Source organism: Microcaecilia unicolor, chromosome 7, assembly GCF_901765095.1.
Source record: "Microcaecilia unicolor chromosome 7, aMicUni1.1, whole genome shotgun sequence".
Lineage (NCBI taxonomy): Eukaryota > Metazoa > Chordata > Amphibia > Gymnophiona > Siphonopidae > Microcaecilia > Microcaecilia unicolor.
This window is the reverse complement of record NC_044037.1, coordinates 39770902-39797610: the sequence shown is the minus strand read 5'-3', so window position 1 is coordinate 39797610 and position 26709 is coordinate 39770902. Positions and strand designations below refer to the sequence as shown.

Genomic DNA, 26709 nt, shown 5'->3' with positions numbered 1-26709 from the left:
ACACTCAATGCCTGGAAACAAATCCAAAGAAAATACAAATACACCATAAGACAAACCAAAAGACTACACTACAAAACCGAAATTGGACCAAACTACAAGGACACACACAAACTCTTCCAACTTGTGAACAAACTAATAGACACCACACCAGTCACGAACAACAGTAAAGACGTACCAAGAGCCGATGACCTCGCGAAGTACTTCAAAGAGAAAATAGTACAACTGCGACTAAAAATACCTGCCAGCCCTATTGAATACACTGCTCTCCTAGAATGTCTGGATCCAGACCCTGGAGTATACCCAGCAGATAGGATCTGGACCGAATTTGAGCCAATATCGGAAGATCTCATCTCCCAAACCCTTAAAAGATTCGCCAAATCTCACTGCAAACTAGACATCTGCCTAAATAACCTCATGAAATTGGCCCCCCAACACTTTATAACAGATCTAACGAAACATGTGAATTTTATGCTACAAAATGGACTCTTCCCAAAGGAGAAAGGAAATATCCTACTCACCCCCATACCAAAAGATGTAAAGAAAAATGCGAGTGAATTAACCAACTATAGACCAGTAGCTTCCATTCCCCTAATAACCAAAATAACAGAAGGGATGGTCACCAAACAACTCACAGAATATCTAAACAAGTTCTCAATACTACAAGAGTCCCAATCAGGATTTCGTTCCAATCACAGTACTGAAACAGTACTAGTTACACTCATGAATAAATTCAAACAAACTATTGCAACCAGCAAGAATGTATTACTTCTACAATTCGACATGTCAAGTGCCTTCACCATGGGCGATCACGGAATCCTACTACACATCCTTGAATACTTCGGTATCGGAGGCAACGTTCTTAATTGGTTTAAAGGATTCCTAACTACACGCTCATATCAAGTGACATCAAATTCGACTACATCGGCCAAATGGACAACCGAATGTGGAGTTCCACAGGGATCTCCCCTCTCACCGACCATATTCAACCTAATGATGACACCCTTGGCCAACCTATTATCAAAGCAAAACCTCAACCCATACATCTACGCTGATGATGCAACGATTTACATCCCATTCAAACAAGACCTAACAGAAATTTCCAATGAAATCAACCAAAGTCTACATATCATGCAGTCCTGGGCAAATGCCTTTCAGCTAAAACTCAATGCAGAAAAAAACCCAATACTCACCTCCCAATACAACAAGAGCAAATTTACCACCATCAACACCCCAAAACTAACTCTACCAATTTTGGAAACTCTGAAAATTCTTGGAGTCACCATTGACCGGCACCTAACACTCGAGAATCACGCGAAAATCACGACCAAAAAGATGTTCCATTCAATGTGGAAATTAAAATGAGTAAAACCATTCTTCCCAAGAACTGTTTTCCAGAATCCGGTACAATCATTAGTACTTAGTCACCTAGACTACTGCAACTCACTCTACGCTGGTTGCAAAGAGCAAATACTCAAAAAACTTCAGACAGCCTAGAACACAGCAGCCAGACTCATATTTGGAAAACCAAAATACGAAAGTGCAAAGCCCCTATGAGAGAAACTACACTGGTTACCACTCAGAGAATGCATCATGTTCAAAGTATGTACCCTAGTACATAAGACCATCCACAGTGAGGCCCCAGCCTATGTGTCAGACCTGATTGACCTACCACCCAGGAATGCCAAAAGATCATCTCACACATTCCTTAATCTTCATTTCCCCAACTGCAAAGGCCTAAAATATAAACTAATGCACACATCAACCTCTTCCTATATGAGCACGCAATTCTGGAACACATTGCAACGTAACCTAAAGGCGACCTATGAACTGACCAACTTCCGCAAATTGCTGAAGACCCATCTTTTCGATAAGACATATCACAAAGACCAATACATATGAAATCCCCACATATATCTAGCAAGCAATGTTAAGAACGCCATACATTATACCATCATCATGTTTTCTATTACCATGCAACCCAAAATACTTCTGTAATACTAAGTTTCAATTCTCTTTTCATTTCCACTAGCCACGATTTATTGTAAGCCACATTGAGCCTGCAAAGAGGTGGGAACATGTGGGATACAAATGTAATAAATAATACAATAATATTAATAAAACTTCTTTTGCACACATTTAATGTACCAGAAGGCTCATACCTGTTGTCATGTTCATTTTGTTTCTGTCATGGTTGCTTTGGGTAATTCTGGTGGTGGGCACTACAAAGAATAGATCAGTTGTAAATCTGTCTACTGTTTCGAATAGTTGTTATTCTCTGTGATCATTATGCCTTTATTCAGTTTATCCAAGTGCAAAGGTGAACTTATGAATTAAGCTGAGGTTGATCTCAAAATCCCATTAAGCAGGTAAGATGTATCTCTATAAATATTCAGCTTCATTTACCTGGCTAGTTGTGTTGATGAATATCCAGCTAAATCTACTTGTTCAAATGTAAGCCTGTCAATTGCCCAGCCACCCATGAGTACTTTCATCTCGGTCCCCTTTTAACCAGCTAAATTTGTGTTGACTTGTGATTTAATGGCCCAAATTTACCCCCCTGTTTATTAAACTGCACTAGTGGCTGTCACGTTGACTGGGCTGTGTCGGCATTGCCGCATGGCATAGTAAACAGGGGGAGTGTTAGTTGGCTAAGGGGACTGCATTTTCAAAGTAGATTTACATGGATAAAATCAAATTCTAGCTGGCAAAATCTTTTGAATATCAACACAGATCTCTAACTGCACAGTCTTAATATAACCCTTCAACATATCGGTGCATGGTATAATTATATTTGATATTTGACAGTGCTATATACTTTAGACAGTAAAAATTAGCTTTTGATTAATAATTGTTTACTTAAGTATTTCAGGACTAGATCTGCCTAGTTACTAATTTTCAGAAGGAAGATTTTTGGCTAACCTGTTTTTGAACTTGCATCCGAAAGCAGAGTGGTATTTGTTATCCCTGTTTCTGTGCATTGAAATAAGTATTCCTGTTAAATATTTATTTATTCAAAATATTTATATAAATGCATAACAATATTATATAATAATAACATAATAATAAAACAATAATAACAAAATAATTAAATAATAACAGAATAATAAAACAACTCAAATTTTAAGCCAAATACCTAACATCATGTATTATCCAAATTATTACCAAAAGCTCGCTAGAATAAAAAAATCTTCCTCTTGGAACTGAGTAACTTGCCAGCTCTGCAGGACCTATTTTGCTTATTTTTCACTGTATTCAGATTAGGATGTATTGTTATGGTAATAGAAATCAAGATGATTTAAAAGGAAAAAGAGCTGTTTCTGGGCTGGGGACATGTTCTTCCCCTTCTCTTTTGTGGAGAGGAAGGTAAACTATTATAGAGTTCTTGGCAATAAGATCTGTCAGGCTGAAATTGAATGATGCCCCAGTTCCAATTAAGGATGATTTCTCAGTAAAACCTCTGTGAAAAATAAAACTGACAGTGTTCTAAGTGCCTTGCAGAGAATGCAATATTACTGCATAGTCACTGATGCAGCATGCATTAGCATGTAATTAAACTAGTCTCCCTGAAGTTTAGTTACCTGTTGGCTAATTAATTGTTTTTAGCCCTTCTCTTTTATATTTTTCAGGACACTTGTTTAATGAGCAGTAATCTGTGAATGAGCATTTTAATACCTGAGTGGTCTAGGCCATATTTAATGTAAAACTCCCTGTAAACTAGGTTGGCAGATCCTGTGTATGTGTGTTTAGGGTCCTCTAATGCTGGAAATGATCAGTCAGTTTCAGGGAGAACGGCAAAGAGAGAACATCTTATCAAGAATCACCATGGAAAATTCCAGCAACTAGGAAATCAATGAAAAGAGAAGACAATCCCACTAAAGTCAGCACAAGCAAGCCAAAGAGTAGGAACAACCAAGATGATGAATGAAGAAGAGCCAAAAAGTCTTTATTAAATATTTTCTTGGAGTCGGCACAATCAAAATAATGGACAATCATTCACTGAAGCGTGGACTCTACATGGTCCATGTTTCGGCTACATGCTTTCGTCAGGAGTCCAATCCAAGTTCTAAATATACTAATCCATCAGCAATAACACAGTATCAGTAAAAACCAGCAACTAACCATTTTTCAAGAATGATCTCACCTATTGCCTGTAGGATGCCACTGCAAGTGCTATGATCAAAACCTCCACTTTCCAGAAGCCATTTCTGGTGGTGGCATTTGTGTGACCCCCAAGTGCGTGGCTGCTGTGACACCCGTGACCCACTGAGGCCTACCATAATGATGCATCTATATAGTACCCATCCAGGTCACAACACCAAACTTCTCAAAGATCACAACACTACAAAACTCCTTGGGATCTAAACCCCTCATATCAAATTCTTGGGCCACCTCTACTGTTTCTTCAACTTTTCTTCAAAGTTTTCCTTAAACAGTCCCCTATCAGCCTTCAACCTCCCCTCTCATATCACTGTTACTTGTGTATGAAACTCCATTAAAATTACTGTGGTACCTTATGATCCTATGCTGTCACTCTTTATTCATGTGATGGTTAGTGGTAGTTTAGAGCAGGGTCTGTTCCCCACTTCTTGGAAGTGTGCCTATAGTTGCCCATATCTAAAGGATCCTAAATTGGGTAATTCAGAAGTGACTAACGTTTGCTCCATCTGCAATCTCTCATTCAGTTCTATAATTGTGGAATCCATAGTATTTGAGTACCTGGATGATTATCTGAATAAGATTTTGATCTTATTCAGATAATCATCCAGGTACTCAAATACTATGGATTCCACAATTATAGAACTGAATCAGGATCTATAGAACTTTGATCAGGATAGAACACTGGTGCTTATATCATTAGACTTATCAGTTGCATTTGATTTAATAGATCATGGGCATCTTCTATGAAGATTACATGAAATAGGCCTTACTGACAACATACTTAACTGGCTTCGCTCACATCTGTTGTACTGTACTAACATAGTCTTATGACTGAGCTTTCAGTCACAACCCTGTAATCACCCATGTGGTGCTCCTCAGGGCCCATATTGGCCCAATCCTCTTTATGATTCCCCTACTAGGTCTTATTCAGTTTTTTGATCTCACCCTGAAGTGTATGCTGATGACATTCAGATACTTTGAGGGGCATAATGGAAAGATCGTCCAAGTACGAATTAGGACGTTCTTACAAAAACGTCCAAAAATAGACATGTATAATGGGAAACTAGTGTGGGCGTTTTCGATAATCGATTATCCCTGTAAGAAAACAATCAAATGACGAGCGCATAAGCGTGACTAAATTGGGCGCCCTAACACGGTCGATTATTGCAGGTGCAAACGACCAAATCACGTGGTGTGTAAAATAATGTACATAGGTGTATTGCAAGTACAGTACATGTTGTTCAGGCCATCCAGGTACGGGAAAATATGAGGAACGCGTATATGTGTCCATCTTAACCAGAGTGGGACCAGGCTGCTGGCATCGGCGTTTAAGAAGGAGATAGAGCAGCTTTTAAACTAGAAATGGGGGGAAGGCCGACAGTCGCTCAAAAGAGCATGGTTCGGGATAAGGTATCTTTCAAAGATATCACCATAACAGGGAAGATAGAATATCCTGATAGTGAGGTTGCAAAAGAGATTGTAGTAGATCGGGTATCTTTAAATAACAATAAAAATCAGACAAAAGATTGCCAATTAATACTGTCAAGTACTAAGCATGATGTACTTAGGAACAACAAACATAGTTTGAAATGTCTATATGCGAATGCCAGGAGCCTAAGAAATAAGATGGGGGAGTTGGAATATATTGCACTAAATGAAAAATTAGATATAATAGGCATCTCTGAGACCTGGTGGAAGGAGGATAACTAGTGGGACACTGTCATACCGGGGTACAAATTATATCGTAGTGATAGGGTGAATCGGATTGGTGGAGGGGTAGCATTGTATATTAACGAGAGCCTTGAATCAAATAGATTGAAAATTCTGCAGGAAACAAAACACTCCTTGGAATCACTGTGGATTGAAATTCCATGTGCAAAGGGGAAAAGGATAGTGATAGGAGTGTACTACCGTCTGCCTGGCCAGGACGAACAGACGGATGCGGAAATGTTAAAGGAAATCAGGGACGCAAACAAACTGGGCAACACAATAATAATGGGGGATTTCAATTACCCGCATATAGACTGGGTTAATGTAACATCTGTACACGCAAGGGACATAGGATTTCTTGATGAAATCAAGGACAGCTTCATGGAACAGCTAGTTCAGGAGCCGACAAGAGAAGGAAAAATACTAGACTTAGTCCTTAGTGGTGCTCATGATCTAGTGCAGGGGGTAACGATACGAGGGCCGCTTGATAACAGTGATCATAATATGATCGGTTTTGATATTGGCATTGAAGGAAGTGAAACTAGGAAATCAAGTACGCTAGCGTTTAACTATAGAAAAGGTGATTACGACAAAATGAGAAAAATGGTGAAAAAAAGACTGAAAGGAGCAGCTCGCAGAGTAAAAAACTTGCATCAGGCGTGGATGCTGTTTAAAAACACCATCCTGGAGGTTCAGGACAAATATATTCCACGTATTAGAAAAAAGGGAAAAAAGACTAAATGTCAGCCGGCGTGGCTAAACAGTAAGATAAAGGAAATCATTAGAGCCAAAAAACAATCCTTCAGAAAGTGGAGAAGAGAACCAACTGAAAGTAACAGGATAGATCATAAGGAATGCCAAGCCAAATGCAAAGCGGAGATAAGGAGGGCAAAAAAGGACTTTGAGAAGAAATTAGCGTTGGAAGCAAAAATACATAGTAAAAATTTTTTTAGATACATTAAAAGCAGGAAACCGGCCAAAGAGTCGGTTGGGCCGCTGGACGAAAATGGTGTTAAAGGGGCGATCAAGGAGGACAAAGCCGTAGCGGAGAAATTAAATGAATTCTTTGCTTCGGTCTTCACCGAGGAGGATTTGGGGGGGACACCGGTGCCGGAAAGAATATTTGAAGCGGGGGAGTCGGAGAAACTAAACAAATTCTCTGTAACCTTGGAGGATGTAATGGGTCAGTTCAGCAAGCTGAAGAGTAGTAAATCACCGGGACCTGATGGTATTCATCCCAGAGTATTAATAGAACTAAAAAATGAACTTGCGGAGCTACTGTTAGAAATATGCAATCTGTCCCTAAAATCGAGTGTAGTACCGGAAGACTGGAGGGTAGCCAATGTTACTCCGATTTTTAAGAAGGGTTCCAGAGGAGATCCGGGAAATTATAGACCGGTGAGTCTGACGTCGGTGCCGGGCAAGATGGTGGAGGCTATTATTAAGAATAAAATTGCAGAGCATATACAAAAACATGGACTGATGAGACAAAGTCAGCACGGATTTAGTGAAGGGAAGTCTTGCCTCACCAATCTAATGCATTTTTTTGAGGGGGTAAGCAAACATGTGGACAATGGGGAGCCGGTTGATATTGTATATCTGGATTTTCAGAAGGCGTTTGACAAAGTGCCGCACGAAAGACTCCTGAAGAAATTGCAGAGTCATGGAATCGGAGGTAGGGTATTATTATGGATTAAGAACTGGTTGAAAGATAGGAAGCAGAGAGTAGGATTGCGTGGCCAGTATTCTCAGTGGAGGAGGGTAGTTAGTGGGGTCCCGCAGGGGTCTGTGCTGGGTCCGTTGCTTTTTAATGTATTTATAAATGACCTAGAGATGGGAATAACTAGTGAGGTAATTAAATTCGCCGATGACACAAAATTATTCAGGGTCGTCAAGTCGCAGGAGGAATGTGAACGATTACAGGAGGACCTTGCGAGACTGGGAGAATGGGCGTGCAAGTGGCAGATGAAGTTCAATGTTGACAAGTGCAAAGTGATGCATATGGGTAAGAGGAACCCGAATTATAGCTACGTCTTGCAAGGTTCCGCGTTAGGAGTTACGGATCAAGAAAGGGATCTGGGTGTCGTCGTCGATGATACGCTGAAACCTTCTGCTCAGTGTGCTGCTGCGGCTAGGAAAGCGAATAGAATGTTGGGTGTTATTAGGAAGGGTATGGAGTCCAGGTGTGCGGATGTTATAATGCCATTGTATCGCTCCATGGTGCGACCGCACCTGGAGTATTGTGTTCAGTACTGGTCTCCGTATCTCAAAAAAGATATAGTAGAATTGGAAAAGGTACAGCGAAGGGCGACGAAAATGATAGTGGGGATGGGACGACTTTCCTATGAAGAGAGGCTGAGAAGGCTAGGGCTTTTCAGCTTGGAGAAGAGACGGCTGAGGGGAGATATGATAGAAGTGTATAAAATAATGAGTGGAATGAATCGGGTGGATGTGAAGCGACTGTTCACGCTATCCAAAAATACTAGGACTAGAGGGCATGAGTTGAAGCTACAGTGTGGTAAATTTAAAACGAATCGGAGAAAATTTTTCTTCACCCAACGTGTAATTAGACTCTGGAATTCGTTGCCGGAGAACGTGGTACGGGCGGTTAGCTTGACGGAGTTTAAAAAGGGGTTAGATAGATTCCTAAAGGACAAGTCCATAGACCGCTATTAAATGGACTTGGAAAAATTCCGCATTTTTAGGTATAACTTGTCTGGAATGTTTTTACGTTTGGGGAGCGTGCCAGGTGCCCTTGACCTGGATTGGCCACTGTCGGTGACAGGATGCTGGGCTAGATGGACCTTTGGTCTTTCCCAGTATGGCACTACTTATGTACTTATGTACTCCACCCATACTTTCATCATATGTGCCCATCTGAATGTCCGGATCTGCATGCACTGTACACCTACTGAACATGCAGCTATATGTATATGTGAAAAGGGTCGGGTGGGGTGCGTCATACTCATCTATATAAGGCACGTTCCACACACGTGCAGGCATGTGCACGGCAAAGACGTCTATGCTTACGAGGGCGTCCACGTGCTGATAGGGGCCATATATGGAATGGTCATCCATATATGGAGCTGTGCATGAAACGACGTCCCTCACGCAAGGTCATCTATATAAGGCACTTCTTTTCCAACACGTGGAAAAATGGCACAACGGCGAGAGCCGAATTTTGGAGAGCAGGAGAGCTTGCTGCTCGTCCGGCTGTGCCTAAGGCACCGCCATCGCCTCTTTGTGCAGCACCACCACCTGCCCCCCAGGCTGCAGGCCATGCGAGCCTGGTCCCGCATCCGGGACAGGCTAGAAAGGTAAGGTTATGGCCCAACCCCCCTCCCCTCCTGTACCTACACATATAACAGCTCCGTCATCAATGTTACCAGCAGTAACTGGAGTGTCCATGCAAGGATCATGAGTAATATAGGAACATGCACAATCACTAATAATTTGTATGTTATTGAAACGACCACCATTCCCACATCCCTACAAGAATGTATTTCGTTAGGTTAGGTATGTGACTATTGTATTAGTGTTATGTGACAATTTCGTTAGTTATGTGAAGGCCACATTTTCCAACCCCTCTTTGCAGCCAGTGGGTTACAACGCATCCGAATAGTGGAAGCATGAGACCAATGAAACCTATACCATACTTTATAACATGGTCATGATAACACATATAAAGTAGTTTAACAAGCATACATTATAATGTATACAAACGGTACTGTCTGGCCTCATGCCCACCTCTCTGGCATCATCTGCATAGGAACCAACTCGGTGGCTGCTGTGGGTGCTTGACCACCCCACCCCCAATATCAAATATGTATGGAGGGAGGGGTCATCTCCACTGGGGGTTCCACCCCCCAAAATGTTAAAAAGGTGGCTCCTATGATTCACTACCAATGGAGGTGGCCCCCCCCCCCCAACACTGTAGACTCTCTCTCTCTGGTATGTGAATAGCAAATGAATGTGTGCAGAGGACAAAATGGACCAACCCCCCTGACCCCTGCTCTACAAACTTATATCTTACAGACGCTTTGGAGTCCACCGGGACCTGGAGTCCCTCAGGAGGCGGTTCCGCCGTGTGAGGCGGGAGAGGCCCGACCTCATCCGGGCGGTGCGAAGGCACCTCAGGGCTCGCCGTAAGTATTCAAAAACCGGACACCTGTACAGATTACTACATACATTTCATGAATAATGCAAATGTGTTGTACAATATCAATTCCCATGTGCCTAATAGCCACCTAGTAAGTAATAACATATCTGTCCCAGATCAAGGATACAGGTTGCAGGGGTTCTCCCATGAGCGTGCCTGCAACTTCCGACCATCCCCCCGAGATGAATGAGATGATATGCCACACTTTACTATTCCCCTTACTGTGGTGGCTGATTAGTGTGTCCTGGTACACCTGCCTGAGGCCCTACTTTTACTGCATGTTATGGCCTAACTCACATAAAAGAATTGTGCTCAACACCCTTCCCACTGCCCCCCCCCCCAATAACTCCTACAACAACTGCCCATCAACCCCTCGTTGCATCTCACAATGCAAACATGCTGGTCAGCAATGAATTTGGTATGGCAACATGTCCTGTGTGGTGTGTGTCAGAGGAGGGTCCAGGGTTCTGTGTCATGTCATCTGATGCAGCTCATTCCCCATGGGCATAGGCTACGCCTTACCACACCCTGCCCCATCCCCTGCCTCATGTCACCCAGCTACTGCACTATGCAAGCCATGTTGTATGCGCTGATCTCAATCACACTCCTTTTACATACACAGGGCTCCACCAGCAGGAAGCCGAGCGGGAAGATGAGGAGGGCCACCACCTCCAGGAGGAGGAGGAGGAGCAGGAGCAGGAGGAGCAGGAGGAGGAGGAACACCAAGAGGAGGGGCACCTGGATGAGGAGGAGGAGCAGCCAGGCCAGGAGGCGGGCCACCAGGAGGAGGACTCGGAGGACTCGGAGGAGGGGGTCCTCATCATTGATGAGGACATACATCAGGACCCCTCCCCACCTGCAGCTCCGTATGAGGCATCTCCCTCCCCTCGGCCATCTCCATCCCCTGAGGCACCTCCATCGCCTCAGGCAGCGCCATCGCCTGGCCCACCTCCATCTCCTGGGCCATCTTCAATGTCCCCTGGCCCACCTCCAGCCCTTGGCCCTGCAACAGTGGTGCGGCTCCTGCAGCAGCTGGTAGATGGCCAGCAGCAGCTTGTAGTTGGCCAGCACCAGCTGCTGCAGGAGGTGAGAGCCCTACGGCAGGGCAATGAGCAGCTCCAGGGCCCACTAAGGGTACTGCTGGGCCTGCTCATTGCCCTGCTACAGAGGGCCTTGGTCAGAGGGCGTGGCCGCCCTTAATTTAAATAGGGGGGGGCCTGTTGGGGGTGTGGGGAGTGGGTGGGGGAGGGAATTGTTGGGGTTGTGTGTGTGGGGGGAGGGAAATGTTGGGGGTTCTGTGGGGGGGAGGGAATTGTTGGGGTTGTGTGTGTGGGGGGAGGGAAATGTTGGGGGTTCTGTGGGGGGGAGGAGGGCATTGTTGGGGGTTATTTTGTAGGGGTGGGGGTGGGGGGAAATAAATGTTTCTCTTACACTATAACTATCAGGGTGTGTGTGTGGTGTTTGTCTCCCTTGTGCATTACATATCACCAAATGGTGCTATTGAGTTGAGAGGAAGGAGGCAGCAATATGCATAGCATTAAATGTGCTGTGTGAATGAGAAGGTGATGTATGTCTGAGAATGTTGGCCATACAGAATGCCACCTGTTCATTCCAACCTGCATGGCCATATGTGCAGGGGGGTTGGGCCGGGGAGGCTGGATGGATATTTGTGTTCATGAATAAAAATGGCCAGCCAGCATCTCTCTCTCCCTCCCTCCCCTCCACCATACTGACCCACAATACAGAGTGCCATCAATAAGAGATTAATAGTGTACCACGTGTGATCTGCCAGGTAGACACTTCCACATAACTCCAGGTATCACATACACAGTGTTTGCTGTCTGATGGACACATATCCTTACCCACAAGCCACATTGGTGGGGGGGGGGGGGGGGGGGGGGGGGCAAGAAGGACCTACAAACAGCTGGCTCATATTTTCACATTGAATACATCAGCTATGGTATATAATGCTGAGGAGCAAAAGGGAAACAATGGGAAACCCAATAGATGGATGGTTACTTCATCACAGTTGCAATGTAATACTTATGTTAGAGAAGGGCACAAATAAAAATGGTGCTCATTATTTGCAGCTGCGATCACACTTTCTCCAGTAGTTGATCAAGGTGTGTTACATTCAAGTATTCTGGGTTTGTGTCAAACTTTGTCCCTGAAGTGACTTGCCTTAGGTGGGATTTGAACCAGCAACCTTATGATTATAAGGCTGGTGCTCTAACCACTAGGCCACAACCAGGTACTTTGGGTTGGGACCTGTACACACACACCTCTCCCTCACCACCACATCATAGGCCTCAGTGGCACTACCTGTAGCCACCTCGATCATTTTGTCCAGGCTACCGATTAAAAACAATGTGCATGTTCCCTACTACCTATGGAGCAATTTAGGAAGGTGTTCCATAATGTGCTATACACATCCATTGCATTAATCATTCTCCCCTCCCCCGCCTATGGACCTTGAGAATGGGTGGCCACTTCATAAATGGGGACTGGGGTACACCACATAAACAAGGAAGATGGAAGCTACCGGGAACCAATACAGCACCTCCAACAGCTGGCCCACACCACTGAGGACCTGCCAACCCCACAGTACAGTGCACAGGAACCTGGTGAAAAGAGAGCTACCTAACATCTGACTCCAGACTACATACATACAGTGAATGCACACTCCTTGACTATGAGCACAAAGAGAAGAGGTGTCAGACAAATGAGAGCTTACCATGAACGTCTGTTTCAAGACTATGTAGTGCGCCTTTTATCTTCTGGAACATTAGCTGCACATCTCCCTGATTGAAATGACCCTTACCGAGGGGTGCTTGATTTGGGCCGACTGTACTAAATTCTTGGCCCTCACACACTGCCTGCTACAACCAGGCAGAGAGAATGGGAGAAAGGAAGGGAGCATCAGGGGATGTGGAAGAGAGGAAACGGAAGGCGTGGTGGCTGAGGGCCAATAATAATTCTCCCCCCCTAAATACACAGGTGTACCCAAGCATACATTGCTAAACACATACCTTCATATAAGTAAGGGTAAAACCCTGTAAATGATTATTACGAACAACCGGCAAGGTTTCAGTGCAGGAAATGGCAGGTAAAATGGCAATGAAGAAAGGGAAGGCAGGTGGAGACGCCCATACTTATCTACTCATAATCGAAACCATGTGTTCCTAATCGCTATCTGAGCTGGGCACGCTTAGGAATTGTGTGTATAATTGAACAACAAACGCCCATATCAGAAACGCCTATTCCCCGTCTCAATGGGCGTTCTTGGCGCCTATATAAACGCCCACTCCGTATTTTCGATAATCCCATTGGTACAATGCCACCACGCATGCCGCCGACCCGGAAGGGTAATTTTGTTGAAGCAGAGGTGGAGCTCCTGGTGCAAGAAATACTACAGCGGCACCGGGCAGAGGCTGGCTGCAACAACAAAGCAGCGCGAATGGGAGGCAGTACGGGACAGCCTGAATGCTGTCTTCCATGCTGGGAGAGACGTGGAGGATTGCAAGAGGAAGTGGCGGAAGCTGAGGAGGGATGTTCGGAGGAAGGCGGGGGCCAATCCCCCAGGCAATGACACTGCCAACCTCACGCCCATGGAGCTGATGGTGCACTCCCTCCTACCCCAGGAGGGCATCCACGGGATTGGCTCCCTGGACACCTCGCGCCAGGCTGAGGACTCAGGTAGGTGTTTCATTATGCAGTTGGGGTATCTGTTGTGCTGCAGTACACTTGTGTTATAGAAGTTGGGATCAGGGGGAGGGAGGTGAGGAGTGGGGGGCAGGAGGAGGGAGGTGGGGGGGAGTGTCTCTGGCTGTCTTTATGTATATTAACAGGCCACCTTTATGATGCTGTTGTGACCTGGTAACCCCTACTCACTAGCTCTCTACCCTTACTCCCTATCCCTACTGTTGTCATTGGGTTTCCTCTTACTTGTCCTGTGTGCCCATATTTATTGAATTGTAAGCTCTATTTGAGTAGTGGTAGTGGTCATGTGTGTTATAGGAGCAAGCAGACAGGGTGGGTGCTGTGTGTGTGTGTGAGCACCCCCAATATTGAGGAAAGATCATGTAGCTGTGCAGGGAGGAGTGTTGGTCACTGGGCTTAGCACCCCCAATACTACTTTCCAGTTGGCTCCTATGGGTGTGTGTAGGTTACTACTGTGGCAGAACTTTGGGGGCCGTCCTTCCCTACTACTCCCTCCTATTTTCCCATTAACAAAATGTGCCTAGTTCCTCCTGTGACCTCTGTGATCTACTGAGTGTGGGCCACATGCATTCAACTGAAGGAGCCTGTAATGGGGGTCATAAAGCAGTTCTATGCAGTTTAGCAAGTCAGTAGTAACACAACACATGCTGCAATGTTGTTCAATTTAACAATTATACAACTAACAGCTTGTCCACAACGTTGTGAGTGGTGTCCTTCTCTTGGCTGCTCATCCACCACCTCTACCCAGCTGCCTGTGGGGCTCTCTCTTTCGCACCCGTGTCAATTCCATTCCTCCTCACCATCTCTTTGCTGGGTCATCAGGTTGGAGGACATGCCAATGTATATGAATGCTGAAAGACAAAAGTGGGTTATTGCACCAACACTATTCCTCACTCTTGTGCTATACAGGTGATGACTCAGAGGAGGCTGGCCCTAGTGGCCTGCAAGGCCAACGCCCTACACCAGCAGTCCAGCCTCAACCTCCACAGCCTGCAGCACCAGCAGTCCAGCCTCCACCACCTGCACCAGCTGTGCAGCCTCTGCGTCCACCACCACCTGCACCAGTTGTCCAGCCTCTGCCTCCACCACCACCTGCACCAGCTGTCCAGCCTCTGCCTCCACCACCACCTGCACCAGCTGTCCAGCCTCTGCCACCACCACCACCTGCACCAGCTGTCCAGCCTCTGCCACCACCACCTGCAGCACCAGCAGAGGCCGCACCTCCAGCACCGGAGGACTTTGGTGAGGAGGAGGGCCCAGCTCCCCGCCAGAGGCCATCCGGCCAAAGGAGGCAACTCCTGCGGCTGGCCACGGAACTACTCCGCCACAATGTGCGCTTGGAGGAGTACCGGCAGCAGAAACTCGAGCTGCAGCGCCAAGCACTGGAGGCACAGCAGCGAGCTCACCAGGAACTCCTCCAGGCACAACGTGAAGGCCACCAGGAGGTGCTCCAGCAATTGAAACGGCTGGAGCAGAGCATCCAACACCTGCACCCTCAGGGCACCGCACCTACTCCAGCCCCCGTGCTGCTGGAGCAGCCCCTGCCATCAACATCCTCCTCCACTGACCACCACCAACCACCAGCTAAGAGGTGGGCGTTGCGATCATCAGCCTCCGCACCCACTCCTGCAGCACCCACCAAATCTGCTCCCATTCTGGGTCCTGTGGCCAGACCACTAGAACCAACAAGGTGGCCCGATTTCCATGGTGCAGCCGAAGCCGCAGGCTGCCGTGGGGATAGGGAGGAGGACACTGGGAGCGGCAGCTCAGAAGAGGGTGAAGAGACTTCCCGTGCAGCACCAGCTGCAAAGGAAGGGCGTGGGAGGGGTAGGAGGGGACGGGGGAAGGGAAGGGGAAAATGATGGGACATGCTGTAGGGTGAGGGTTGGTGGGAAGGGGGTGGGTGTGGGAGGGTGGTGGTGGTGGTGGTGGTGGTGGGGTTGAACACACACATGCACTTAATGTAAATAAAGAAATGTTCACTTACGTTCACCTAAAACTTGTTTCAATGAGTCTTTGTCTTGCTCTTACGTCAAGCTGGTAGGCATTGAGCTCTGCTCTGTGGGCTGGGGGTGGAGGGGGCTCCTCTTCCAGCTCATCTGGGGCCTCTTCTGGTGGTGGTTGTGGCTCCTCTGGGAGAGGCTGTCCTCTGCGCTGGGCCAAATTGTGTAACATGCAGCACGCCACAAAGATCTTGGCCACCTTTTCTGGACTGTAGAGCAGCTCTCCTCCAGACCGGTCCAGACAGCGGAAGCGGTTTTTCAATAAACCAAAGGTGCGCTCAATGATCCCCCGGGTGCTGCGATGTCTCCTGTTGTAGGTTTCTTGTGGCCCTGGTTGTGGGTGGATCAGGGGGGTCATGAGCCATGTCCTCTGCGGGTAGCCTCGGTCACCTTTGCAGAAAAGCAGAATGAGATAGATGAGTGTGTATCGCTTGGAGCAGGTACAGGGGGGGGGGGCGGGGGGATTTGGATAGTGGGTTGTGGTGGAGGAAGCCAGGGCGGAGGGTTGCCCAGTGGAGGAGGTCTAGTATGGGTGGTACATGCATGTTGCACTTACCTAGTAGCCATCCACCAATGAACTCCCCTCGCTCGAACCTGCGGAAGATGCCCGAGTGCTGTAGGATGTAGGCATCGTGGCTGGAGCCGGGGTACCTGGCACACACGTCTAATATCTCCCCCTGGGCATCACATACAACTTGCATGTTCATAGAATGAAATGCCTTCCTATTTCTGTAGGTGGCTTCGTGTGCCCGGGGAGGTCTGAGGGCTACGTGTGTGCAGTCTATCACACTGATAACCGAGGGGAATCTAGCAAGAGCATAGAAGGCGGCCATGTTGTTGTGCAGGGCCTGGGGGGTGGTGGGGAAAGTGATGTAGTGTGAGGTGTGAGTGATAAAGGCATCCAGGAACTGGGTGAGACAGTGTGAAATAGAAGCCTGGGTGAGGCCTGTGTTAGCAGCTAATACGGATTGAAAACTGCCAGTGGCCAGGACAGAGAGAGCGGAAGTGATTTTGAGGTGGGCAGGGATGGGGTTATTCCTACGTGTCTGGGGCTGAAGGAGGGGTTTCAGCTGCTCACACAGCTGACGAATGGTAGCCCTATCAAACCTGAACCTTGTTAGACACTGCTGGTCAGTGAGTTGTAGGAAGGTGGTGTGGGGCCTAAACACTCGGGGCCGTGAATACCTCCTGCGGTGGGTGGCCTCTTCGTGTAGCATGCATGCCACAAGTGCATTAAGTGCATCCATATCCCCACCAATAGTGCAAGTATTAGGACTAGTAGTCAAACAGCAACACACACAGATCTGTCACTTCCAGCCACCACGCCCTCTGGCCACTCACTCGCCAAACAGTACAGGAACACAGAGACAAACGGAGGTCAGGGAATAGAGTATACACGTGGGAAGAGTGAATGGGGAGGGATAGGGGGAGGGGAAGGGGGCGATGGAGCAAAGGAGTAGGAGTAAGGAACGGTGAAAGGGTATGACACAAAAAGAGGCAGGGCACACAGACGACCGTCACAGGTACTGAACACGCTCGGCTTTCTCTCTGCAACCACCACTTCAGCTCTTCCACCAACAATATCGCCACTCTCCAACTACACACAATCGCTAATGGGTCTAAAGACGCTTTCCCCCTTGCTCTGGTCGCTTTTATTTCGGGTCCATCATATTACGCCCATCTTCCCGCTCAACCAGAGCCATTTCGCTATGCGTTATACGTTGTACCCGTCCACGTCGTATCACCGCCCCTAACACGCCCCCGACACGCCTCTTATTTGGACGTTTTTACGTGAACGTACGAGCGACACGGACGCACTGAAACATTGGTTTCCATTATATGGATTTACTCGTTTTTGTGAGATTAACGTCTATCTCCCGATTTAGGTCGTAATATAGGCGTTTTTGTCTTTCGATTATAAGCAGGTTTGTACCCTAGATTGCAGCTGTCAGCAAGATATCTTCTTAATGAACAACAAACTGAACAAGATTGCTAGTTGACTTGGATATCATAGGCTGACATTGAATCCTGAAAATTCAAAAGATCTTCTTTCCCGAAAGGGTGTCCCTGAACTCTCCAATTCTAATGGCTGGTTTTAAGGTTCCCTTTGCTACTACTGTGAATGTTCTAGGAGTATTATTAGATCAGAACCTAAATTTCCAACCACATGTCTCTGGCATAGTCAAGTGTTGCTTTTTTTAAACTCAGGAGAATTTATTCTGTTGAAGATTTATTTACCAAAACTGCTCTCAGAGTCATCATTAACTCCTTTATTATTAGTCACCCTTACTATTGCAATGCTCTACTGAATGGGATATGAACTACAGATATTAGAAAGTTGCAAATAGTTCAAAATATGCAGTAAAGTTAGTGACGGATGCAGGGAAATTTGATCTGGGAAGATCATTGGCTGTCTATCTCACATAGAATTACATTAACTCTTAACATTAGTAAACAAAGTTTAGTACTCTAGAACCCCCTTGTATCTATCTCAGCTACTTACTCCTGCCAAGACTCTAAGATCATCTCAGCAGAACTGTCTTGCCATTGCCTCTTCCCATGTAATATGTCTTCAGGGCCGGCATAACCCAGTAAGCACAGTAAGCATGGCAGGGGGGTGCCGGCTCCCGCAACAGCCCCATTTTTGTTCCTGCCACCCTGTGTTTAAATCTGTTTTACCTCAAATTCAAAGTGACAGCAGCAGTGAAAGAAGCAGGCTCGCCTTGAGTCTTCCCTTCCATCTCAGTGTCCCACCTTCCTTTGATATAATTTCCTGTCTCTGCAAGGGCAGGACACTATGAAGGGAGGGAAAGCTTGAGGCGAGCCTGCTTCTTTCACTGTCTGCTGCTGCCATTTTGACTTTGAGGTAAAACAGATTTAAATGCAGGGCAGCAGGAACAAAAAAGGGGCTGATGCGGGAGAAGAGGGTAGGCAGGTAGGGGGGCTGGGTTTGGAACTAGTAGCAGCTGAGAAGGGGTTAAGGCTGAAACTCAGGGACTGAAAAGGGGGCAAGTGGGGGCTGGGGCGAATCACTGGACATGGATGGAAGGGGAGGGCAAGGGAGAGAGTATCGCTGGATATGGATGGGAGAGGAGGGAAGGGGAGAGAGGAGAATCGCTGGACATGGATGGTAGGGGAGGGCAGGGGAGAGGAGAATCACTGTACATGGATGGGGGGGAGGGCAGGGGAGAGAGGAGAATTGCTGGACATGGATGCAGGGGTGGCAGGGGAGAGAGAAGAACTGCTGGACATGGATGGAGAGGAGAGCAGGGAGAGAGGAGAATTGCTGGACATGGATGGAGGGGATGGCAGGGGTGAGAAAAGACTTGCTGGACATGGATGGAGGGGAGGGACGACAGAGGAAGGAGATGCACATGGATGGAGGGGAGGGAGAGAGGAGAAATGCTGGACATGGATGGAAGGGAGGGAATACAGAGGAAGGAGATGCACATGGATGGAAGGGAGGGGAGAGAGGAGTGAAGCCATTCAGATGGAGTTCTGTTCAGCTTTTTCTAGTAAATATTTCACCCTCTGGTTCACTGCAGCATCAGATCAACCACTGACCAACTAGAACCTTTAACTTGGTTAGTAGTTGACTATAATATTTTTGCACTGTGCTACCATACCACAGAGCTTACCTGAGCTCTCTGTGGTGATCACCACTGCAGGAGTGTCTTGGTAATTATCACTGTCATGCTTTGTGAGACCTACTTTGTTTTGTGTGCCTGCAATGGATAAATATAAGAATAATTAAAGGCCTTATACTTTGAAGAGTTTAAGGATAGACATAAAAAAGACAATTCTATAAGCTGGCACATATATGTTACAGAAAATTTTAGAATGGTAGAACTGATACATGTGATTGGCACCCAGAATTGAAAGTTATGCGTGTGAGTTTTAGGTACTATTCTGTAACTGGTCTGCATAAGTCATCTGTTCACTAATTCTATAATCTTGTGCACACCTTTTCATGCTCAACACACAAAATTATGCTTACAGGTTATAGAATAATGGCAGTTAAACAAGAAACTTAGGGCCCAGTCCTAGCCCAGGAGAAGAGAGAGATAGATTTCTTTGCTGAGGCCCTGTGATCAGTTATATTTGATAATCTATGAGCAGCATATTTTCTGATCTCCCCAGGTACTTTTTAGAAAGTAAACAAATGTTTAGATAGTTTTATAACTGATCCATATTTCAGTTGCCGATTGCACTTTTTCTGTTTCACTGTTCAATTTTTAAGACAATAAACAATTTTCAGTTTGTTAACTCTGCCTGTCTGGACTTGTACAGCGCTGTGTAACCCTGGCAGTGCTATAGAAATGCTAAGTAGTAGTAGTAGTAGACTGATAAACAATCCTAGTGGTTTGGGTCTGTGAGTGCTTTCTGGGAACTGTGGAACCACTGGGAGTGTGGCCTCCAGTAACCTAGAAATCACTGGGGATAATTTGAGAGTGGGAGACTTGCCCCCAGGTGGTTGTGACCCAGTTGATGGGAGGAGGGTGCTAGTGTAGAGCACAAATGGCAGGTGCAAGTCGACCTGAGCTGTGCTGGGGATAGACCCTCTAAGTGGCTGCTGGGTAACTCTAGGCGGGTGGCTAGGTATTTTGTGACAACCTCCCTGGACACAATCAAGGAGTTTGCTCAATATTGGAGGTGCTCAAGCACCCACAGAGCTGGCACCTATGTGTGGCAGAATTCCAGCATATTTGGGACAGATAAATAGGTAGGATCAGGAGTGTGAGGTAGCCAAGTTACAAACAACTCATTTTTAACTCTTTTGAGAGCAGAGGTGAGAGGAGAGGTGATAAGGAGAAAACAAAGAGCAGCAATAAAAAACATAACCTAGCAATGCCACTGGGCATGGATTAGAATTAGTAGGCTGCATCTGTGCAGAAACCAACTGGATCAAAGCCAGCAGACTGGTGGTGGCTGGGTATTATCCAACAACTGATTAGAAAACATTTCTTCAAAAAGGTGGTGAACAAGTCCTAATAAATAAATAATAAAGGCAAATAAACAAAGCATGACCTAGCATTATCACAGGCACCAGTTTTCCTAAAAGCAACTGGGTCAATCCCAACAGATTGAGAATGGTTGGGTATTATCAGCAAAATCATGAGGATCTAGACAGCCAGATGTTCAGGCAACAGCTTCCCTGCTTTTATTTTTCTTTTCAGCAAGACGTTCACTAATTTTGATGGATGTTTAGATTACTACCAAACTTTGTGGTAAGATATGGAGGGCTGGGGAGGTGTGTTCAATCAAGGGTAGGATCTTATATATTCATCGACACAGGATAGTAGAGAATCAATGAAGAAGTTTCCAAGTTTATTAAAGGCTTTCTATCCCACTCATTGGACATGCCACCTGAGCAGCATATAGGCTAAAATAATTGGGCAGAGAGAAGAGCAGAAAAGCAAAATAGGGAGGAAGAACTACATCATTCATGATAGGATAGTGGGGGGGGGGGGGGGGCACATTGATTTTATGATCTATCTAAGGTCTCTTAAGTAACTCACAGTTATGTTTCTTGTCAATTATTCAGAGCTGGAATTTGAATTGTGCTATGGTGTGATTGAGCCTTCAGGTTTTCTGTCACAGGATATTTTACATTTTTCTTCGTTCAACATTCTTGTTCTTATAGCAACATAGTAAATGATAGCAGAAAAAGACAAACCTAGGTCCATTGGGCCCACCCAAATGAGATTAATCCACTATCTGTAAACATAGAAATTCCCATTTGTACTCAATAACATTTCCCTCTTTCCCTATATCTTTAATGTGTTACCTCAACCCTTTTCCTAATGTTGCCCTCCATGTCTGTCACAAGTATTCTTCAAATCTTGTTACAAATATTACATTGCATTATCATAGTTCTTATAGCCCACAACATCCATAATCAGATTCTGCGTGGGTTACAAACAAGAAGGCATGGACAAAAGAAAGGAAATAAAATAATATCAGATCATCAGAACATCAGCAACAGATAATAACATTTGGAAGCTGCCCCCCAAAATACAGTAGTTATCAGCATTCACAAACAAAGCTTAAACATTGATCATTTCAAAGTAAAATCAGATGTCAGTTTCTATATAACTCAGCCCTTAAATTAACAAGAACTTTCAAAATAAAAAGGTTTTTACTGCTTTCCTAAAAATACCATAATTGCATAACATTCTTACAGAGGGAGGCAACGAATTCCAGAAACCCCCTTGGTACAATATAGAGGATGAAAAAAAGTTCTTTATTTTAATTTATGTCAACTTTGGAAAACTTAACATCATCTGGTTCTGAAGACATTATGTGTCACCCCCAGATAATAGTTGAACCATTGACATCATATGTACTGGAGCACAACCATATAAGATCTTGAATATAAGCATGCATAATTTAAATTCTATCCATGCCTGAAAAGGTAACCAATGTGACAAGAAAAAGATGGTCTTCACTACTTCCATTGGTAGGTCATATCAGGCTGTGCTATCTTTAGCTTTGATTCTAACAAGCACACTAGTTAAGTCAACACGCAGGCCTTTTCTTATGTGTTATTGCCAGGTAAGTGAGGCAATTGTTAAATCAAACATATAAACGACGAGTGACCAAACTCATTCGCAAATGCGCAGTAAAGACCCTCTCTGTCCCGCCCCCGCGTCAATACGTGATGACGGGGGCGGGACAGAGAGGGTCTCTACTGTGCAAGGGGAGGGACGAAACCACCGTCGCTACCGCTTCCCCCCCCCAAGCTCGCCGCCACCACTCCCCCCACCCGGAGTCGCCGCCACCGCCACCCACCCTCCACCTGGGCTGGGCCCTCACTCCGCTATAGAAACAGCGTCAACGTAGCACACAGCTCAGCTGAGCTGCCGTCGGCCTTCCTTCCCTGCCTGTGTCCCGCCCTTGCCCACGAGGGCGGGACACAGGCAGAGAAGAAGGACGGCAGCTCATCTGAGCTGTGTGCTGCGTTCCCACGCTGTTTCAATAGCGAAGCGAGGGCCCGGCCTGGGTGGAGGGGTGGCGGTGATTCTGGGGGGGGGGCGTAGCGGTGACCTCGGAGGGGCAGCGGCGAGCTCGGCGGCGGGGGGGGGGGCCTTGCAGCGGCGAGGAGAAGGGGCCTTTCAACCCCCCCGTCCTATACTAGCCCGTTTTTACGGGCTCAACAGCTAGTAAATATATAAATACATATGTACATTTACAATTCCTTCCTCTCTGTGTTCATTGAAATTTGGGTTTTATTTACAGTCCTTCAATGCAGGTTATCCCAGCCTATTAAGAAGGTCTAGTGTTGTACCAGTGCCTTCTTGGAGGATTCTTAAGCTTGACGGCCCCAAATATCTAAAAAGCCAAGGTTTTGGTGCCTTGTGTTCCATCTTGCAAGTTGCATTTTGCTACTAATCCATTCTTAGAAGAGCCTTCCATGAACATTGCAAATCTATCTAAGACAAGAGCTTCTGCCTTTTTGATAGTGGATCCTGTTTTATGGAACTCTTGTCCTGTTACTATTCAGCTTTGGAATGATGTCCTTCAATAAGACTTTCTTTTTACTCAAGTCTTTGATATTTAGACTAGGGACTATAATATTCTGATTGTTCTTTAGTTTACTTGTTTTAATTTTGTTTAATTGCCTAGCTGCTTTCTGTAGTATGGTGGCAATTCTATAAACTGGTGCCAGCTTTTTGGTGCCCCAATGCAGAATGGGCAGTGACAATTCTATAATGGCCATTACAGAATTCAAGCACAAACCTGTGTTGGTATGCCAAAAGGAAGACACACCCACTTATGACAAGCTAGGTGCACTAAGTATTGATCCAAACAAACCCACGAAAAACACTTGAAAGTGCTATAGAGATTACACGGCAACGGACTTCGAGAGTATTGTATAGACTATAGAGGACGGTCCATCGCCATGTAATCCCTCTCGTCCTATAGCAAGATTTTGGCTGTATTAACTTTGAGTTGGCAGGATGAGCGGTGGCTAGTATTAGAGGACATCCTTGGAAAAAGCTTTATAGCGAAACATGTGCCTTGTCAGATTAGAAGTTCCCCTGTGCTGACATTCTGTTTGAGAGCCAATGTATAAGATTAGTATTGAGTACTAATTACTTTCTATTAAGAAAGAAATAAGCTTATGTTAAAAAGTTTGAAAAATTAGGAAGGAGGGAGGTTTGGACCAATGACGACATCGGTGTGTAAATTGCTGTGATAAGTTTTGATAACAGCATGACACTGCTGAGGTCTATCTATATTAATAGAACTACTGTGTTTTTGACACGTCTGGAGTTTTGAGAATATTTTGGTGGTTGACTTATCCAGAGTGTGGAGATTTGTTTGCCATATTTTACATTATTTATATAACAGCAACATAAAAATTGCTTTATATGCAACTTGTATACGTTATATGAATTAAAATTCTGTTTCTTCTTAAGTCCCTTTGTTTGGTTTGAGCCTTCTTCTGTTTCCCACTTTTTGGTGCTTTGTTTTTTTTAGAGAACTAGGGCTAAAATGATAGAAGAATGAGGATGTTCAAGTGCATATGAAAGAGAAGGTAGAGCAGTGCATCTTAGAATGACTTCTAATGCCCCAAAGCATAAATTCATGATCATTCTTCAAAATAATTAAGTAATAAGGATTTTGTACGAGACTTTTAAATTTGTGGAATTATTAGATGTGAATTAACTCATCTTGTGTAATAAATGGTGGATAACTTCCTAATTGCACAACATTTTGTTCTCCTCCTTGCCCTACATTTCCAAACAAAGGAATAACCTATGTTAATAATTTGTGAGCATACACTGCAAAATGTGGTGAAACCAAAATCTGGGTAACAAAACAATCAAAATTATATTTAAACTTCATAACAGCCCAATGTCAGCAAAGTAGAAGAGAAACTAATTTTGAGCTAGCATTACTAAACCAATTTTCCACTGTAATCATTAGAAACTTTGAGACATATATAGCTTACATTTTAACCAATCAATATGTTCCCAGGAAGCTATTCATTCACTGACCATCCTCATGCATTTTTGATTGAGGGGATCAGGTGTATTCCTGGTTCTTCAGTTGAAGGACCTGAGAATTCTCCAGCCATTTTGTTCTGAAGGTTTGCTCATTAATCTTGTTCCACCGGGGTCTGATGGAGCCTCCAGCTCTGTTGTGCTTAAATATTTTATGTGGAAAAGAATGGATGTGATTGTTTGTTCTCTGAACACAGCTGCTGTGTTGTAATCTGTGGAATATATCCAAGAATTCTAAATGCTATTGCTTTGTTTTGGCTGTTGCACACTGCAGACCTTGAGAGTCTTTTACTAAACATCAGTAAGCACAACGTGGATGTACTGCTTGCTAAACTGGAAGTACAACGGGGCTACTGCAGCAGCCCGGTGGTAGTTCCCACCTCAAGCATGCGCCATATCGCTACAAAAAATATATATTTTTTTTAGCACCAGTGTTTACCCGGCGGTAATTGGGCAGTGAAGCACACTGCCGGGTTAGCAAGGGAGCCCTTACTGCCACGTCAATGGGTGGCGGTAAATGCTCTCTCTGAAATGTGGGGGATAAAAGGGGGCCTCAGCATGCGTTAAAAACATGTGCTGATGCCAGTGCAGGCTCCTTTTGCATTAGTTTAGTAAGAGGTAAGTCCTAGTAGATCTTTCTCTGTCCGGCTTATCCTACGGTGCATACTGCCCATGGAATAGATTGACAAATGACTTTGCAAAGCAAAGGTGTTTTTAGTTGAAAATTTGGAATTTTCATCGGACAGTATACAAAATTCTTCTTTAACTCTAGTTGGACACATAGGAAGGAAATGGAGGGCGATTTAGTATACTTCTCTCCGTTGCCTAGTAAAATCCTGCTATAAAATCGCAACAGCTTCATATAAAACCTTCCTGAAGGTTAGGACACTTTCTTGCGTCATATCTGTGAACTCTGCAAACCTGTATGCCAAGAAATGTAGAGAAATAAGGTAATCGGGTGGTTCAAATTTTTTTTCGGGATAGATGAATTAATTCCTGATTTTATGCCCTGGAATGCATGGACCTCTTTTGATCTACTGATCTCCCTAAGAAAACAGTTTATACAGAGGGGTAAAACCTAAACTGAGTTGACCTACCCTGAAATTTGGGAACAGTTTGGGAGTAATTCTATAAAGCACACACCAACCTGTATGATAGCAGTGGCCTAGCGGTTAGACTACTGGTTTTGTGATCCAGGGGTGCCTGGTTCACATCCCACTGTTACTCCTTGTGATCTTGGGCCAGTCACTTAACTCTCCAGCCCCTCAAGTACAAACTTAGATGGTGAGCCTGACAGGGAAATACCCAGTGTACCTGAATATAACTCACCTTGAGCTACTACTTAAAAAGGTGTGAGCAAAATCCAAATAAATAAATTTACATACCAATTACACACCTAAATGTTTAGAATGATGACATATGGAGGCGTATTTTCAAAGCACTTAGGAGCCCTTTTACCAAGCTACAATAAAAAGTGTCCTTAGCTCCTTGCCCTTACGTTGGTCTTTCCCACCTGCTAAGGTTATTTTTACCACAACCATAAAAATGCCTTTTTCTATTTTTTTGCATTAATGCCCATGAGCTAATGTTGCCATTGCCATGTGACCATTTCTAAAATGACTGTCTAAGCACTTACCACCACTCATTTGTAGGCAATAAATGCTCTTTTGTTATCTGTGCACTAACCGGTTAGCGCAGGAACGCCCAGTCTCTGCCCACGACACGCCCCTCAAGAAATTAGCATGTGGCTAGCGAGTGCAGATTTCAGTATTACCACAGGACACCTGAGTGCATCCCATGGTGCTCCATTTTTGCTGCATTAGTAGCTTAGTGGGATTCTACACTGACGAAGCAAAAGCCTCTTCTGGATCAGGTCTTTTACTCACCAGGTTGATTAGGGCTGCGGATATGGTGAATGAAGACTCACGGTGTCAGAACTGCATGTTAT

General features: G+C 45.2%; 1 protein-coding gene across 1 annotated transcript in view; it reads right to left on the bottom strand.

The window, feature by feature from the left end:
- Window positions 1-24904, bottom strand: part of LOC115474432 — a 57427-nt gene extending 32523 nt beyond the window's left edge. Inside the window, exons 1-5 of the mRNA XM_030209891.1 lie at window positions 24756-24904; window positions 24429-24488; window positions 19389-19475; window positions 2920-2970; window positions 2160-2219 (exon numbers count right to left, since the gene is read on the bottom strand). Of these exons, the coding sequence (XP_030065751.1) occupies window positions 2160-2219; window positions 2920-2970; window positions 19389-19475; window positions 24429-24488; window positions 24756-24768 (271 nt within the window). The 5' untranslated portion in view covers window positions 24769-24904. The remainder of the gene's footprint in view (window positions 1-2159; window positions 2220-2919; window positions 2971-19388; window positions 19476-24428; window positions 24489-24755) is intronic.
- Between the last annotated feature and the right edge of the window lie 1805 nt (window positions 24905-26709).